The following is a 14,523-nucleotide window of genomic DNA, read 5'->3' as shown; positions in this document are numbered from 1 at the left end:
AGTAGTACTATATTTATACTTATCGAAAATTTACAATTAGCGTCTGATTTTACCTGCGTTGTTATAAAACCCTGTGAGTTAAAAACAATCAATTTGAGACAAATACACAAAAAGCCTCTTTGCTCAGAGCGCTTTGCTTTAGAAAGGTGGATCTTTCTTAATCCGTATAACACTTGTAGGTTTTTTCTTCCCTTCTTTATATAAATTAATTTAGCAGCGATAGACCAGAGGGGAGCAACACCAACTTGTTTGCTTGTTTGTGAATTTCGCACAAAGCAACTCAAGGGCTATCTGTGCTAGCCGTTCCTAATTTAGCAGTTTAAGACTAGAGTGAAGGCAGCTAGTCATCACCACCTACCGCCAACTCTTGGGCTACTCTTTTACCAACGAAAAGTGGGATTGACCGTCATATTATAACTCCCCCACGGCTGAAAGGGCGAGCATGTTTGGCGCGACGGGAATGCGAACCCGCGACCCTCAGATTATGAGTCGCACGCCTTAGCATGTTTGGCCATGCTTGGCCGTACAACACCAACACCCACTCCTTTACCAACGCATAGTAGGATTGACCGAACCTTTTTGAAGCGGCTGAAAGGACGAGTATATTTAATAGGAAGAGGATTCGAAACCGCGACTCTCACATTGCAAGTCGCGCGACCTAATTACCTAGCCATGCCAGAACCTATTTGAGTTTTTTTCTGAAAGGATTTCAAACAGATAATAAAAAGAGTAGAAAAATGTATCTCCCAGCGGATTAGCGCAGCTTTCGGAACTTAAATGCTCAAATTCAGGGTTCGATTTCCTGCAGTGGACCGAAATCAAATAGCTTTTGTATAGCTGTGCATTAAAACAAAAACTAAAAATAACATTAAGAAAGACTATTGGGCTCGGCATGGTCAGGTAGTTAGGGTGCTCGAATAGTATTTCGGGTTTGAATCCCGGTTACACCAAGTATGCTTTCCCTTTCAGCCGTGGGGGCATTATAATATTACAGTCAATCCCACTATTTGTTGGTAAAAGAGTAGTACATCGGTGGGTGGTGATAACTAGCTGCCTACCCTCTAGTTTCACACTGCTAAATTAGGGATGATTAGTACAGACAGCCCTCGGGTAACTTTGCGCGGAATTCAAAAACAAACAAACAAAAGACTGGTGACATCTAACCTTAATACCAGATATCAGAATAACAGCCGTAGACAAAGGAGATTAGGAAGAAGAGAACGTGACTTCAAAACGGCCAGCCCCCCAATGGCTCAGCGGTATGTCTGCGTACTTACAACGCTAAAAACTGGGTTTCGATACTCGTGGTGGGCAGAGCACGGATAGTCCATTGTGTATCTTTGTGCTTAATACAAAACAAACAAAACGGCCATATATGGAAGTTCGAGTGGAGTCTTCAGATAAGTCCATCGTACAGAGCTCAAGTACTTCAGAAGTCCATCTCAAAAAATATTATAAAAAAATCTTAAAACGTAATGTGCACATTGTAAATTCGCAGACACTGACGATGCCCAGTGATACGGAAAAGTAAAAGTTGGAACATACCTCATTGAAATAACCAATTGTTTGTTTCAGAGTGACCCCACGATGGGTTAGCTAGCTGATGTTTTCACCGCAGAAAATCGAGCCCCAGATATTCGCGCTATGAGTACGTATATATACTGCAGTCCCACAGGGGACCGATCAAATAATAACGTAGAATTCTGAGAAAACTTGCACTAGCCCCCCACACCCCGCTAGTACAGCGGTAAGTCTATGGATTTACAACGCTAAAATCAGGGGTTCGATTCTCCTCGGTGGGCTCAGTAGATAGCCCGATGTGGCTTTGCTATAAGAAAAACACACTGAGTTTATTTCCTTTCACTATTTCACAAACGTATGTTACCAGATATTAGCTATTTCTTCTATTGGTATATCAAGAGAGACAAAATATTGGAGGTTGTGATGTATAAGATGTATTTATATTCTACACTAATGTATTCTCGAATTTTGTGAACACGCTGTTCCAAACATTCATGTTTGGAATTCTTATAATATTGTCACTTTCACTGTGTCCTCACGTTGTAAGATGTACTATATTACGTAAATGTTGTTTGGTTGGTCTGGCATGGCCAGGTGGGTTAAGGTGTTCGTCTCTTAATCTGAGGGTCGCGGGTTCGAATCTCCGTCTCACTACACTAAACATGCTCGCCCTTTCAGCTGTGGGGGCGTTACAAGTAACGATCAATCCCCCTATTCGTTGGTAAAAGAGTAACCCAAGAGTTGGCGGTGGGTGGTGAAGACTAGCTACCTTCCTTCTAGTCTTACACTGCTAAATCAGGTACGACTAGAGCAGATAACCTTGGTGTAGCTTTGCGCGAAATTCAAAACAAACAAACAATGTTGTTCGTGTTTACGTTAGGTCATATTGGTTAAAAATAGGCAGAAACTAAATTGGTCAACGTAATAAATTACGTTAGTTTAGTTTAATTATTTAGTTGGCATGCTCTTTCAGACTTACAAAGGACTGAAGATGTCTAATTATTTCTAAATTATAAACTGTACATATATTTGTATTGTATAATTAGTTATTGGTATATTTATGTCAAATAGCACTTTGCAAGAAATTCAAGTTATGTGTATGTGTTGGATTTCAAATATTACCGTGCTTAATCAGTGATATCGAGAAAACCCACTTGTAGAGAAATATATATGCAAAAACGGCTCGTTTGGGTTGAGAAAATATTTTACATAGAAGAGCAAACAACGTTTCGACCTTCTTGTGAACCTGACGATGACCGAAGAAGGTCGAAACGTTGTTTGCTCTTCTATGTAAAATATTTTCTCAACCCAAACGAGCCGTTTTTGCAAATATATTACCGTGCTTAATGGATCATAACAACTGCTGGAAACTGTTTGTTTGTTTTTGAATTTCACACAAAGCTTCTTGAGGGCTATCTGTGCTAGCCGCCCCTAATTTAGTAGTGTAAGACTACAGGGAAGGCAGCTAGTCATCACCACCCACCGCCAACTCTTGGGCTACTTTTTTACCAACGAATAGTGTGATTGATCGTCACTTTATAACGCCCCCACGGCTGAAAGGGCGAGCATGTTTGGCGCGACGGGGATGCGAACCCGCGACCCTCAGATTACGAGTCGCACGCCTTAACATGCTTGGCCATGCCGGGCCTGCTGGAAACTAAGCACGCTGTTATTGGCTTATGACAACATCTAAAATAAATACAAATTTTTACTGGTTATATACAAATCTGGAAGATACACACGTTATTATTGGCTAATTTTAACATTTGAAAAGTACACACGGTCTTATTAGCTAACGACAAGATCTGAAAAGTACACACTTTGTTACTGGCTAATGACAAAATTTGGAACATAAATATGGATTGGACAACTTTTTTATTAAATATTATCACTCAAATCGTCTCAGTGTATGACTGCTGCCAAAGTTTATTATTCATCTTAAGTGACAAGATTTTGTTGAAAATGCTGTCGAATAAAATTATTTGGCATTGTTTCTAATGCCAGAGAAGACAGGTTTAATGAAATTAATCAATTCGTCTTGGTGAGATTAAACAAATTAATTTAATAAATCACATTGCGGACCCCCCATTTCAAAACGAGGCTGGAGCTGTGTATGTTCTCTATTTGATTACTTGTTTGTTAAAGCACAAAGCTGCACAACATGGCCTTTATTCACACAAGAACTCGAATCCAGAATTTTAGAAATTTAAGCCTTCAACCATAATATTAAGACATTGGCAAAACACATCGGTTAAACTGTAGAACATTCGAATGGTTGGCTTTGAAAGTAACTTCTAAAATATTACTTCCATGGCGCTCTCATAGTTTTTAATTTGAAAACAAAAGTAGATGTTTCATTTAGAATACTTACTCCCAGTAGCACAGCGGTAAACTTAAAAGGTGGGTTTCGATACATGTTATGGACACATTGTGTGCTTTGTTTGTTTGTTTCCTCTGAAAATCCTGAAAAACAACAACGAACATCTGAGACTACAGATGTTTTCACCCCTGTGTGTATGTGTTTATCAGCAAATTTCTCTAAAAAACGTCGGTAGAGCTGGACAAAAATCGGTATACATCTGGAGTATGACCCAACTTAGAAGTTATTAGTTTTTGAAGGGTTCAGGTCATTAAAAAACAAACAAACCTCGCTGCTAACATTGGTACCTATTTTTCATATTAATTATGCCCTATAATAATCAATCAAACACGACTGAATTTTGATTAATCTTGCTGGATCTAAGTAGAATATTATTTCTCATTGTCGTGCCAAATATAGTCCATTTCCGTTGATAACGACGAACACACGGACACATTTTCGTATCTTTTTGAGTGCCGTATGAGGTCAACGCTGGGTGGCGAAGGTACACTATTGGTCTAATAATCAAGCGCGTAAGGCGTGCGCTTCGTAATCTGAGGGTCGCGGGTTCGCGCCCGAGTCGCGCCAAACATGCTTGCCCTCCCAGCCGTGGGGGTGTATAATGTGACGGTCAATCCCACTTTTCGTTGGTAAAAGAGTAGCCCAAGAGTTATGGGTGGTGATGACTAGTGCCTCTAGTACACTGCTAAATTAGGAACGGCTAGCACAGATAGCCCTCGAGTAGCTTTGTGCGAATTTCCAAAACAAAAAAACACCTTTTATTATAACTGTTAATTCGGACATTCTAAAACATAAATTATCTTGTCCACAGACACTGCCATTGAGAAAATTCCTGGTCTAGAACCCGCAAAATAACTTGGTGTATATAAAAAAAAGAATCTGCCAAGAACAGGAACGTGTTTAAAGATAAACAAACAGCTAATATCCAGGGGAAATTCATTATTTTCTCAACATTTCACCTTGCGGCTTTCTCGAGAACTTTTAATACTGTCTGCTTCATTTCGTTCTCATAGCTACATTTACTGTTTACCAACACATAATTATTATACATTAATTTTTACACTGTTCATCTTTAATTTTCGTTTTAAATTGATATTTTCTTCGCCCTATTTAGATTATTGTCACGCGTTTACTATTATTATCTTGTTATTGTTATCACTTAATAACGTTGTTATTATTATTTTAAATTCCAACAGTTATTTGTCTTGTTAAGACTGGCCGAATGGCTTCGTCACCTCTTAATAAAACCTTAAGGTAAAACATTGAAGAAATAAATAATTTTCGCTGAATATTTATTGACTACTTCTCTTTATTAAATGTCTTTACATTGTACTGCTCTAGCTAAAATAACGAGAAATAGCACCTTATAACATTTTGTTAGATTTTGTTTCACTGAACAAACTCGAGTGTAGAATTCACACGCACAATATGGTCGGTCATTCCATGTCGTCTCGATGTTAATATTCTTACAGAACCTAAATTTCTAATAAACATGTTATCGCTCACTAGGTCTATGGAATGCTTAACATGTTTCCATCTTCTAAAGGGTCTGTAGGATAATAACAATTTAGGTTTCGATTAAAGCTTTGAATGCCTATTAGCTTATTATTTTACAGTGAGGTTGTATTTAACAAATGTTAATATTACAGTAATGGTTTAGGATGCTTAACAAACATCCATAGAACATTGACGGACCATACTATCGTATCTTTTTAGGTGTGATAATATTTGGGTCTGATCAAGAGGTCGCTGGAGTCATGAGAGCGGTTAAAAGGAGTAATGCCACGGGCTACTTTTCTTGGATTGGTAGTGATGGTTGGAGCGCACGATCCCTCGTGTTCGACGGTAATGAACCTCAAGTAGAGGGAACCTTATCCGTTCAGCCTCGTGCCCATCTCGTGGAAGGTTTTGACAAATACTTCATGAATTTAAACGTAAAGAACAACAAAAGAAATCCCTGGTTTGTAGAGTATTGGGAACAGTATTTTAACTGTAAATGGCCCAAGAGCGTGACGACACCGTACAATCAGAATTACGACACGTACTGCACTGGGGATGAGAAGATGACGTACAACAATGGATACGAGCCGGAGAGACAACTCCAATTTGTCAGTGATGCCGTTTTAACTTTCGCCTACGCGTTTCGTGACATGCACAGAGATCTGTGTGGCGGGAAAGAAGGCATCTGCCAGAGAATGGATCCCATCGACGGTACAGAGCTCTTAAAGTACTTGTACAAAGTTCATTTTACAGGTAAAAAACAAAACAAAAAACATTTGATAAACTGTGTTAGACGCCATCGTTTGTGATATTAAAACCACTTCGGATAAACATGCATTTTTATGTTTTGAATTTAATTAGATATCAACGTGAAATTTTGCTTTTGTTGAATTTCTTGGGTGCTGAGAAGACTGTAATTTTAATAGAATAACTTTTATCCTACTGGCTTATAATTATTATTACTTTCGTTAATTTCAGTTTTCTAATATTTCTGAGTTATGTCTCGGCTCTTATTCTCCAGTTTACAATCACCCCTCGCGAATTCAAATCCTGGCGTTAAACATGCTCGCCCTTCCAACAGTGAGGGCTTTATAATATTCCGGTCCATTCCACTTTTCGATCGTAAAAGAGTAGGTACAGTTACGAAGTAATGGACTAGCGGAAAAACAGCTAGATAACTGACCATCGCTGAATCTGTGGCTACTCTTTTACGATCGAAAAGTGAGACTGACCGGAACTTTATAACGTTCCCACTGCTGAAAGGGCGAGCTCAAATAACTAACTCTCGAGTAGTTTTGCACGTGACTAAAAAGGAAAACAGTCACCTCTGTTTTTATTCTAACGTTATTTAAGTAACTTTGTTTATAACTAACTTGGTTAATAGTCTTTCGGATTACAGTTAACCAGGTTGCTATTATCCAATTTTACAATTACCCCTGGCTGGTGCTCTACCAAATTACAGTTATCCAATATTACAATTACCCCTGAATCGTGCTCTGCCAAATTACTATTAGACCATACTATAATTATCCCTGTTTGGTATTCTACTGAATTACAGTTATCCTGGTTACTACAACACCATATTATGTTTATCCTTGGTTACAATCCTACCACATTATAATTACTGCCAGATGCTACTCTTTAGGATTAAAATTACTATATTTATATCTAACCCAGATAAAGTAACTCTCTGATGATTATTCATGTAAACCATGTGCACCTTCCACTATCGTTTTCGTGTAAGTTCCAGGACGGTTTGGCAGTAAGCTTAGAGGCTTATAACGCTAAAATTCGAAAACGAACAACAAATGAACAGTTCATATCTGCACCTATATGAAGTAGTTGTTTTGGTGTGTTTTTTATCCAACAAATAATGCCAGCTGTCCATTTTGTTATTGTGTACATTTAACGTAAACGCATATAAAATAATTTGATAAATAAAATAAATCTTCATTACTATAACACACGAGATGTTAATGTTCACTTCACACCTTATTCTTGACATATCAGATATTTTGTCAATGAAAATGAATAACAGACAAAATCAGAAATTGGAGGTATTTTAGGTAATAATTCTTCCTCTCCCCTTCTGGTCAGTTGGTTAAGGCGCTTAACTCGCAGTCTGATGGTCACGGGTTCGAATCCACGTCACACCAAACATGCTCGTCCTTTCAACCGTGAGAGCGTTATAATGTGCGTACAATTACACTATTTGTTGGTAAAAGAGTAGCCCAAGAGTTGGCGGTGGGTGATTATGACTATATGCTTGCTATATAGTCTTACACTGCTAAATCAGCAACGGCTAGCGCAGATAGCCCTCGTGTAGTTTTGGGAGAAATTCAAAACAAACAATCAGATAGCACTATGTAACAAAATTTTTACTTTTTTTGTTCTGGATAGAAAGTGTTATTTTCCAATTACTTATGCCTAAAGTAAATGAAAAGACTTATTTTTCTCTTCAAACTTTGCTTTTATGACCTTGGAGTGCATAATGAAAACATGATGGGAGACTATATTTGGGGGATGATACGTAAAAGTGCTTTACATTACAGTCGCAAATCTCGAAAAATTACTCACTTCTAAACATTTTTGTTCATTTTTGTATAACTTTAGTATAAATACATGTAAATCCTGATTCATATGTTCTTTTATTCAGACCTTATGTAAATGTAAATGTGCAAATTTAACCGTTTTTACATAGAAAATAGATTAATTTATAAATTTCATTATCCAGGTCACAAAAGCAATGTTTGAAGGGAATAATGGCCATTTTCTGTACTTTTACAACATAAACAATTAAGAAATAATACATAGTATACTGAAACAAAATTTGTGTTACATAGTGTAGTCAGTTGTGTAGCTATGTTTGATGTCAAACACCCGTGGTGGGCAGAAACTTGGTTTATAAGGGTGTAAGTCTACGGAAGGTGGGACAGATGCAATGAAGAATTTATTGCAAAATGGTGGATAACAGAAATGACGGAGTTACAGTTCGCTAGGGACTGTTGACTAGCTTTATACTATAACACAGCTCATGTAACTTGGTAACAATTAATTCATCAAGTTATAAATGGTGTTTGTTGTGACTCTACAACTACTAGGGAAAATCCTAGGTCTCTCCTTTTATAATAACTGAAAATAGACAAATAAGACGAGTCTTGACGAGATTATAGAAAAATCGAGAAACGTATTTGCTCTTATTGCGTGATGGACAACAATAAACATCCTCCATTTTATAACTGTCAACCTTATCTTATGGATGGCTTTCTTTGGAGTTGGTACATTTAACGTGATTTGTTTCGAATTTCGCGCAAAGCTACATAAAAACTATCTTCTTCAGCTGTCCCTAATTTAGCAGTGTAAGACTAGAGGGATGGTAGCTATTCATCACCACCCACCAATAACTCTTGGGTTACTCTTTTACCAACGAATAGTTGGACTGACCGTCACATTACAACGTACCCCACGGCTGAGGAGCCAGCATGTTTGTTGATCGGGATTCAAGTCCCTGACTCGCGAGTTTCAAGTCGGGTGCCTCGACCATCAAGCCATGCCCCATGCCAGGCATTTCACTGTGGACACGCCTTATATGACATGTCAGATAAATGAGACACTGAAGTTCATCCTTTATACAGAACTACAGACTGGAAGAATAGCAAACAGTCAATAGCACCTGGCGCTTATTATGCGGTTATTTTAGAATGTTTCTGGTTCGTTGTTTTAATTATAGATTTCGACTCAGGAGGTCAAACTCTTTCAATTGGTGTACTTGACAGTTGTCTCACAAATTAATTTAATCTAACACCGCCTAAAATATTTTCAATTTGAAGGTAGGTTGGTAGAGATGGCAGTATTAGTGGCGCGAAAAATACAAGTAATAAATGATTAAAAACAAGGGTCTCGTAGATTAATTTACTGTAACCCTACCTAAAAGAATTCCAAGTGTGACGGTGACTGAGGATTACCTCTTATTTTTAATCAAATAGAGGTTCCGTAATGCCCTCACAGCTTCTGAAAATTCCAAGCTTATTCAGTAGTATCTCATAACTCGAACCGTGGGCCCTATCGATCTGTGGCACAGCACGCTAAACACTAGGCCAGGGTTAACACACTAATTTGGAAACACATACTGAAGTCTATTTCTCTGTACAAGTGTTAACATAAAAGTCTGTGTGTTTAGTGTGAGTTGAAAGTATATTAAAAATGTCCGTCGGTTTATAAACTTAAAGTTTAATTTTCTGTTGTTTTTTTTTATTGTAGGTTTAAGTGGAGACGAATTTCAATTTTCCAAGAACGGCGATGGACCTGCTCGTTACAATATCATACACTTTAAACAGATGGAGCCAGGAAGTTATCAGTGGGTCCGAGTGGGCGAATACAGAAATGGTCAGTTGACCCTGAACCTCTCCAAAGTCCAGTTCCACCTGTACGAGCCAGAGATGCCGCCGTCTGTCTGCAGTTACCCGTGTTTAAAAGGACAGGCAAAGAAATTCGTAGAAGGCGAGAACTGTTGCTGGCACTGTTTCAACTGTACCAAGTACCAGGTACTCCTCTCAGAGACTCAGTGTGCAGAATGTCCTCTGGGGTTCCTCCCAGACGCTGATCACAAAAGTTGCATTGGTATTCCAGAGTTGTATATGAGTCCAGACAGTTACTGGGCCATAGGAGCTCTCGCCTTCTCTACCACGGGGATCTCTGTTACTGTATTCGTGGTCGTCGTGTTCATTAGGTATAATGACACGCCAGTGGTTAGAGCGTCAGGTCGGGAACTGAGTTACGTCCTTTTGGCTGGCATATTAATGTGTTACGGGATGACGTACGTGCTGGTCCAGCGACCAACAAACTTCATCTGTGGTGCACAGAAAGCCGGTATCGGTTTGTGTTTCTCCGTTGTATACAGTGCACTTCTAACCAAAACAAACAGGATAGCTCGGATCTTCAACGCCGGTAAACATAGTGCCAGAAGACCAAGCTTCATTAGTCCCAAATCTCAACTGGTCATCTGCGGAGCTTTGGTCAGCATTCAGATATCTATTACCGTTGTATGGCTAGCTTTTACGCCTCCAAAGGCGATCCATCATTTCCCAACTCGAGAAGATAATCACATCGTATGCGCAGCTTCCATTAACGCCAGCTATATGGTAGCCTTTGCATACCCAATAACACTAACGCTCATCTGTACGGTGTACGCTATTCTTACAAGAAAGATACCCGAAGCATTCAACGAGTCCAAATACATAGGTTTTACAATGTACACAACATGTATTATATGGCTTGCTTTCGTACCTATCTACTTTTCCACAGCTGAGCACGTGGCTCTTAACGTAACCTCCATGTCGGTAGCCATTAGTCTTAGTTCAACAGTAACCCTAGTTTGTTTGTTTACTCCTAAACTTTACATCTTACTGTTACATCCAGAGAAGAACATCCGTCAATCGATGATGCCTCAAAATAAATATGGAACTTTAAAAAATAATACGTTAACCACCACGTCGTCGGCACGGGTGGAATCGGCCACGCAATCTGAAGGTAAGCGACACCTGGAAATAGTTTAGTATGGAACTTTTATGTATTTTTGTTTTCACGGAGTTTTTTTGTGTTTGTTACGGACAAGAAGATTAAAACTGCTTGATATCACTTACTTATTTCAATTTTTGTTTTGATTTTTTTATTGGGAGGTTGCAGTTTCTCTCTTAATGCAAAGCCACACATTGGACTATCAACATTGTGTACGTTGGAGAGAATCGAATCCTAGATTTTAGAGCTATACGCTCTTAAACTTATCGAGACTTTTCAGATGACTGTTAACAAATTATTTGTTTTGTTTGGTATATTTTGAAGCTGTTATAATAGTATCATATAAGTTGTTTACACCTAAAGTAATTCACAACTAAAATAATATAAAACCTTTAATAATTTGAAACACATCATATACCGGCCGATATTAACTTATTATTTTAAATTATGAAATTCCTTGACCTACATAGTTTTAGAGAACTTCATTCTAACGTCACTGGCACAAAAATCGAAGAATTTGAGCAGAACAGTCGATTAAAGTCAGTTTCACGCCCTCGTTGATTAAATCACAATTCTGCAACGGTAGAAATTATGACGTTTCTGTGAAGTCATATTGATTAGAAACTGGGAAAAAATAAAACGTCTTGAATGAAGTATAATATTTTAATTGATAAATTCTGAATACAGTTAATCAAATGTCTTATTTATGTTGTAAAACCAAGAAAAGGCGTAGCGATCGAGCCGAACAAAAATTATCGTTAAATCATCTCTTCTTAGGTCTCGTGCGTAATTTCTAACTCAGTATACTTTTCACTAATGTATTTTTTTGTTTACACTGGAATATGCCATTAAGGTGATGAAATCGTGTGACAACGGAGTTTGCACCCTAACTTCATCTCTTTCGCATTCGATACTTTATAGGAAAAGTAGCCAATGGTGACACCTCCTGCAAGGCTACATATATCCTCAGTAACAACTAATGCATTCTTCACTGTACGTAGAAACTCTTTAGTACCAAGTTTTTGAATATTTGTTTTCAAATCGTGTTGGTAAAACAAGGTGAGAGTTTTTTTTTTTTTTCAGTCTTAACAGTAGCTACACTGAAGTTATATTGTAATGATACGTAATTTAACTGAAAACTAAATAGCCCGATCAACTAGACATCTAATATGATAAGGTAAATTCTTACTCTGTTGTTGTTTTTATTCCTTTCCTACAGAATACGAAATGAGTGGAAAAATCCGTTCTTTTTGTACCCTAAGCAGTTCCGTATCCCGGATCAGTTGTGCTACACAGACTCCGAAAGGACCACCCGCCGAACTTAGCTACGTAGATAAGGACGTTTTTCTGTGAGGGTTGGGTTCTAGACCACCCCAAACTCTGACAAAACAAATCAAATGAGTTATGTCTACAATGTTAATATACGCACGTGGATAACAGTAAAAGTTAAAGTGATGGAAAGAATGTAACGAAAACAATGAATATATACATATATATATATATATATATCGTATTCATAGATGCGATATTTTCCGCGCGTTTGTGGTTTACCTGATAATTGTTAAGAGTATAAATATTCACTTCTATTCCAAAATGTAAATAACTCTCTGATATTATTAATTACACGACAATTGTTTAACATTATCGGAACATCAGGTTGTTTGCCGTAATAATAATAAAATATGGTAATGACCACCATAGCCACCTCCATGTTACCATTTCCTGTCAGTAACTGAGAGTTCTTAATTTTATTGTAGTTAAAATTTCAAAATGTGTTTAAAAAAATAAAACGTCGATTGTTCCTGAAATTCGTCGTATGGAACAAATTGATACTTTCAAAGCAGCACGTATGTATTTCCGTGTGAATACTCATTAACGCTATTCAAACGCATGTGGTAAAACAAGTCGACCGTTGATAACGGGGCTCCGGTCGTAATGTGATTACCTATTCGTATATATACATATATCCTTGTTATCTCAAGAGACGAGCATATCGCCCTTCTAGAAATATCAAAGGACGCTATAAAGGTTGCTGTCAGCAGCTAATATAATATTGTGTACTTTTCTGAGTGTTATAACTATGTTTCAAGCATTGAACGTCAGTCACCATTTTCGAAACGTGTCACGCACCGTTTTGTGTTCTTCGACAAATTATCGGATGTTTATACAGATTTAGTGCACAGTTAACAAAGAATTCCACTGCTATGGGGCTGAAAGACACTAAATGCTTCTCTCTTGTAGTGCTACGTGACACTTAATATCCTAATTTTTTAGCACAAGATGAATTCGGATGTACCCTTCCCAAGACACTACATGACACAAGTAGGGCTGAATGACACTGGAGGCGCCATCTATTGAAGTGCTGGGTAGCACAGATATACCAATCACTTAGCACTCGATAACTTTGGATAACACTACGTGACACTAGTAGGGCTGAATGACGCTGGACGTGCTTCTCTTGTTACAGCGAATGACGTAAAATACTACGTGTGACGCGACTTTAGTGTTGGATAACAATGGATAATTAATCCCCTCTTAATTCGGGACGATAAAGTGAGTTGCACCGTTTTATAATAGCGAATATACGCATGTATTATTGTTGCGTTGAATTCTAATGAAAGAATCGCTTTGGTAACGATAGGTGGCAATTGCTTTACCCCTTTGGTGAGATCGTAACGAGGTTGGCTGTGTGAGAACCTTTCGTGTGGGTGTTGCCTTGGTGACTTTGGAATTTGTTTGCGCCCATATAACATGAAGTGCATAACCTTTTCCTGCCAAGTGATGGCAAAAGTTGCCCTATTTCCATGAAGATGACCCAAGGTATGTGAAAGTTTTGTGTCGGTGGTGAAATCAACACAAACATCTTCGTCTGAGAAGCTACACGAGCTTAGAAGAAGAAAGCTCTTATTAAATGCATCTATAGTAACGAGATTAAAAACACAGTAATTCCTTATTCAGTAGCAAGTTACGACTGAAACTAAAAAAAACAAAACACTTTAAAATCCTATATTTACTTATTACTCTCTCTATGTTTAACTTTGTGTAGATCATGACATGTGACCTTATAACTAATTCTCAAAAATATACATTGTAATGTTCATGATAACGATAGAAAGATTACACTGAAAGTTGGCACGATTAACAAAACAGGTACCCTGCTCAAACTCTTTCGCACGAGTATCGAACAGTGTGCGTGAGTTTATAAAGGATATAAAGTAATCGTGACGTTGACTTTACTACCGTTTCGCTAAACGTGGTTCGTCGTTGTTTCGTGACGATTAAAGTATGTAATTAATGTTAGTTTGAACGGTTTTTTTATGGTGCTGATTACTGTAAAGATTGTTCAGAAATAAATTCACATATAGTATGTACATATGTTACTGAATTGGAGTTTTTTCAGGAGGCGGGATATTGAACCAACAACTCCTCTGACTACAATTTTACACAAACATCAGGTGAAAAAATACTGCCGTGAAGTAAACAGAACTCACTTATGGTTTCGGTTTCTATTCGTAACAGTATTCCGGCATGGCCAGGTGGATAAGGCACTCGATTCGTAATCTGAGGGTTGCGGGTTCGAATCCCATCACATCAAACATGCTCGC

General features: G+C 38.0%; 1 protein-coding gene across 1 annotated transcript in view; it reads left to right on the top strand.

The window, feature by feature from the left end:
* LOC143230569 (metabotropic glutamate receptor 4-like) overlaps positions 1–14,236 on the top strand; it is a 61,007-nt gene extending 46,771 nt beyond the window's left edge. The window contains exons 5-7 of the mRNA XM_076464343.1: positions 5,618–6,154; positions 9,662–10,930; positions 12,138–14,236. Coding sequence (XP_076320458.1) covers positions 5,618–6,154; positions 9,662–10,930; positions 12,138–12,271 — 1,940 coding nt within the window. The 3' untranslated portion in view covers positions 12,272–14,236. The remainder of the gene's footprint in view (positions 1–5,617; positions 6,155–9,661; positions 10,931–12,137) is intronic.
* Positions 14,237–14,523: the final 287 nt, after the last annotated feature.

The sequence above is a fragment of the Tachypleus tridentatus genome, chromosome 10 (genome assembly GCF_004210375.1).
Source record: "Tachypleus tridentatus isolate NWPU-2018 chromosome 10, ASM421037v1, whole genome shotgun sequence".
In the NCBI taxonomy this organism is placed as follows: domain Eukaryota; kingdom Metazoa; phylum Arthropoda; class Merostomata; order Xiphosura; family Limulidae; genus Tachypleus; species Tachypleus tridentatus.
This window is presented reverse-complemented; position numbering and strand designations above follow the sequence as displayed.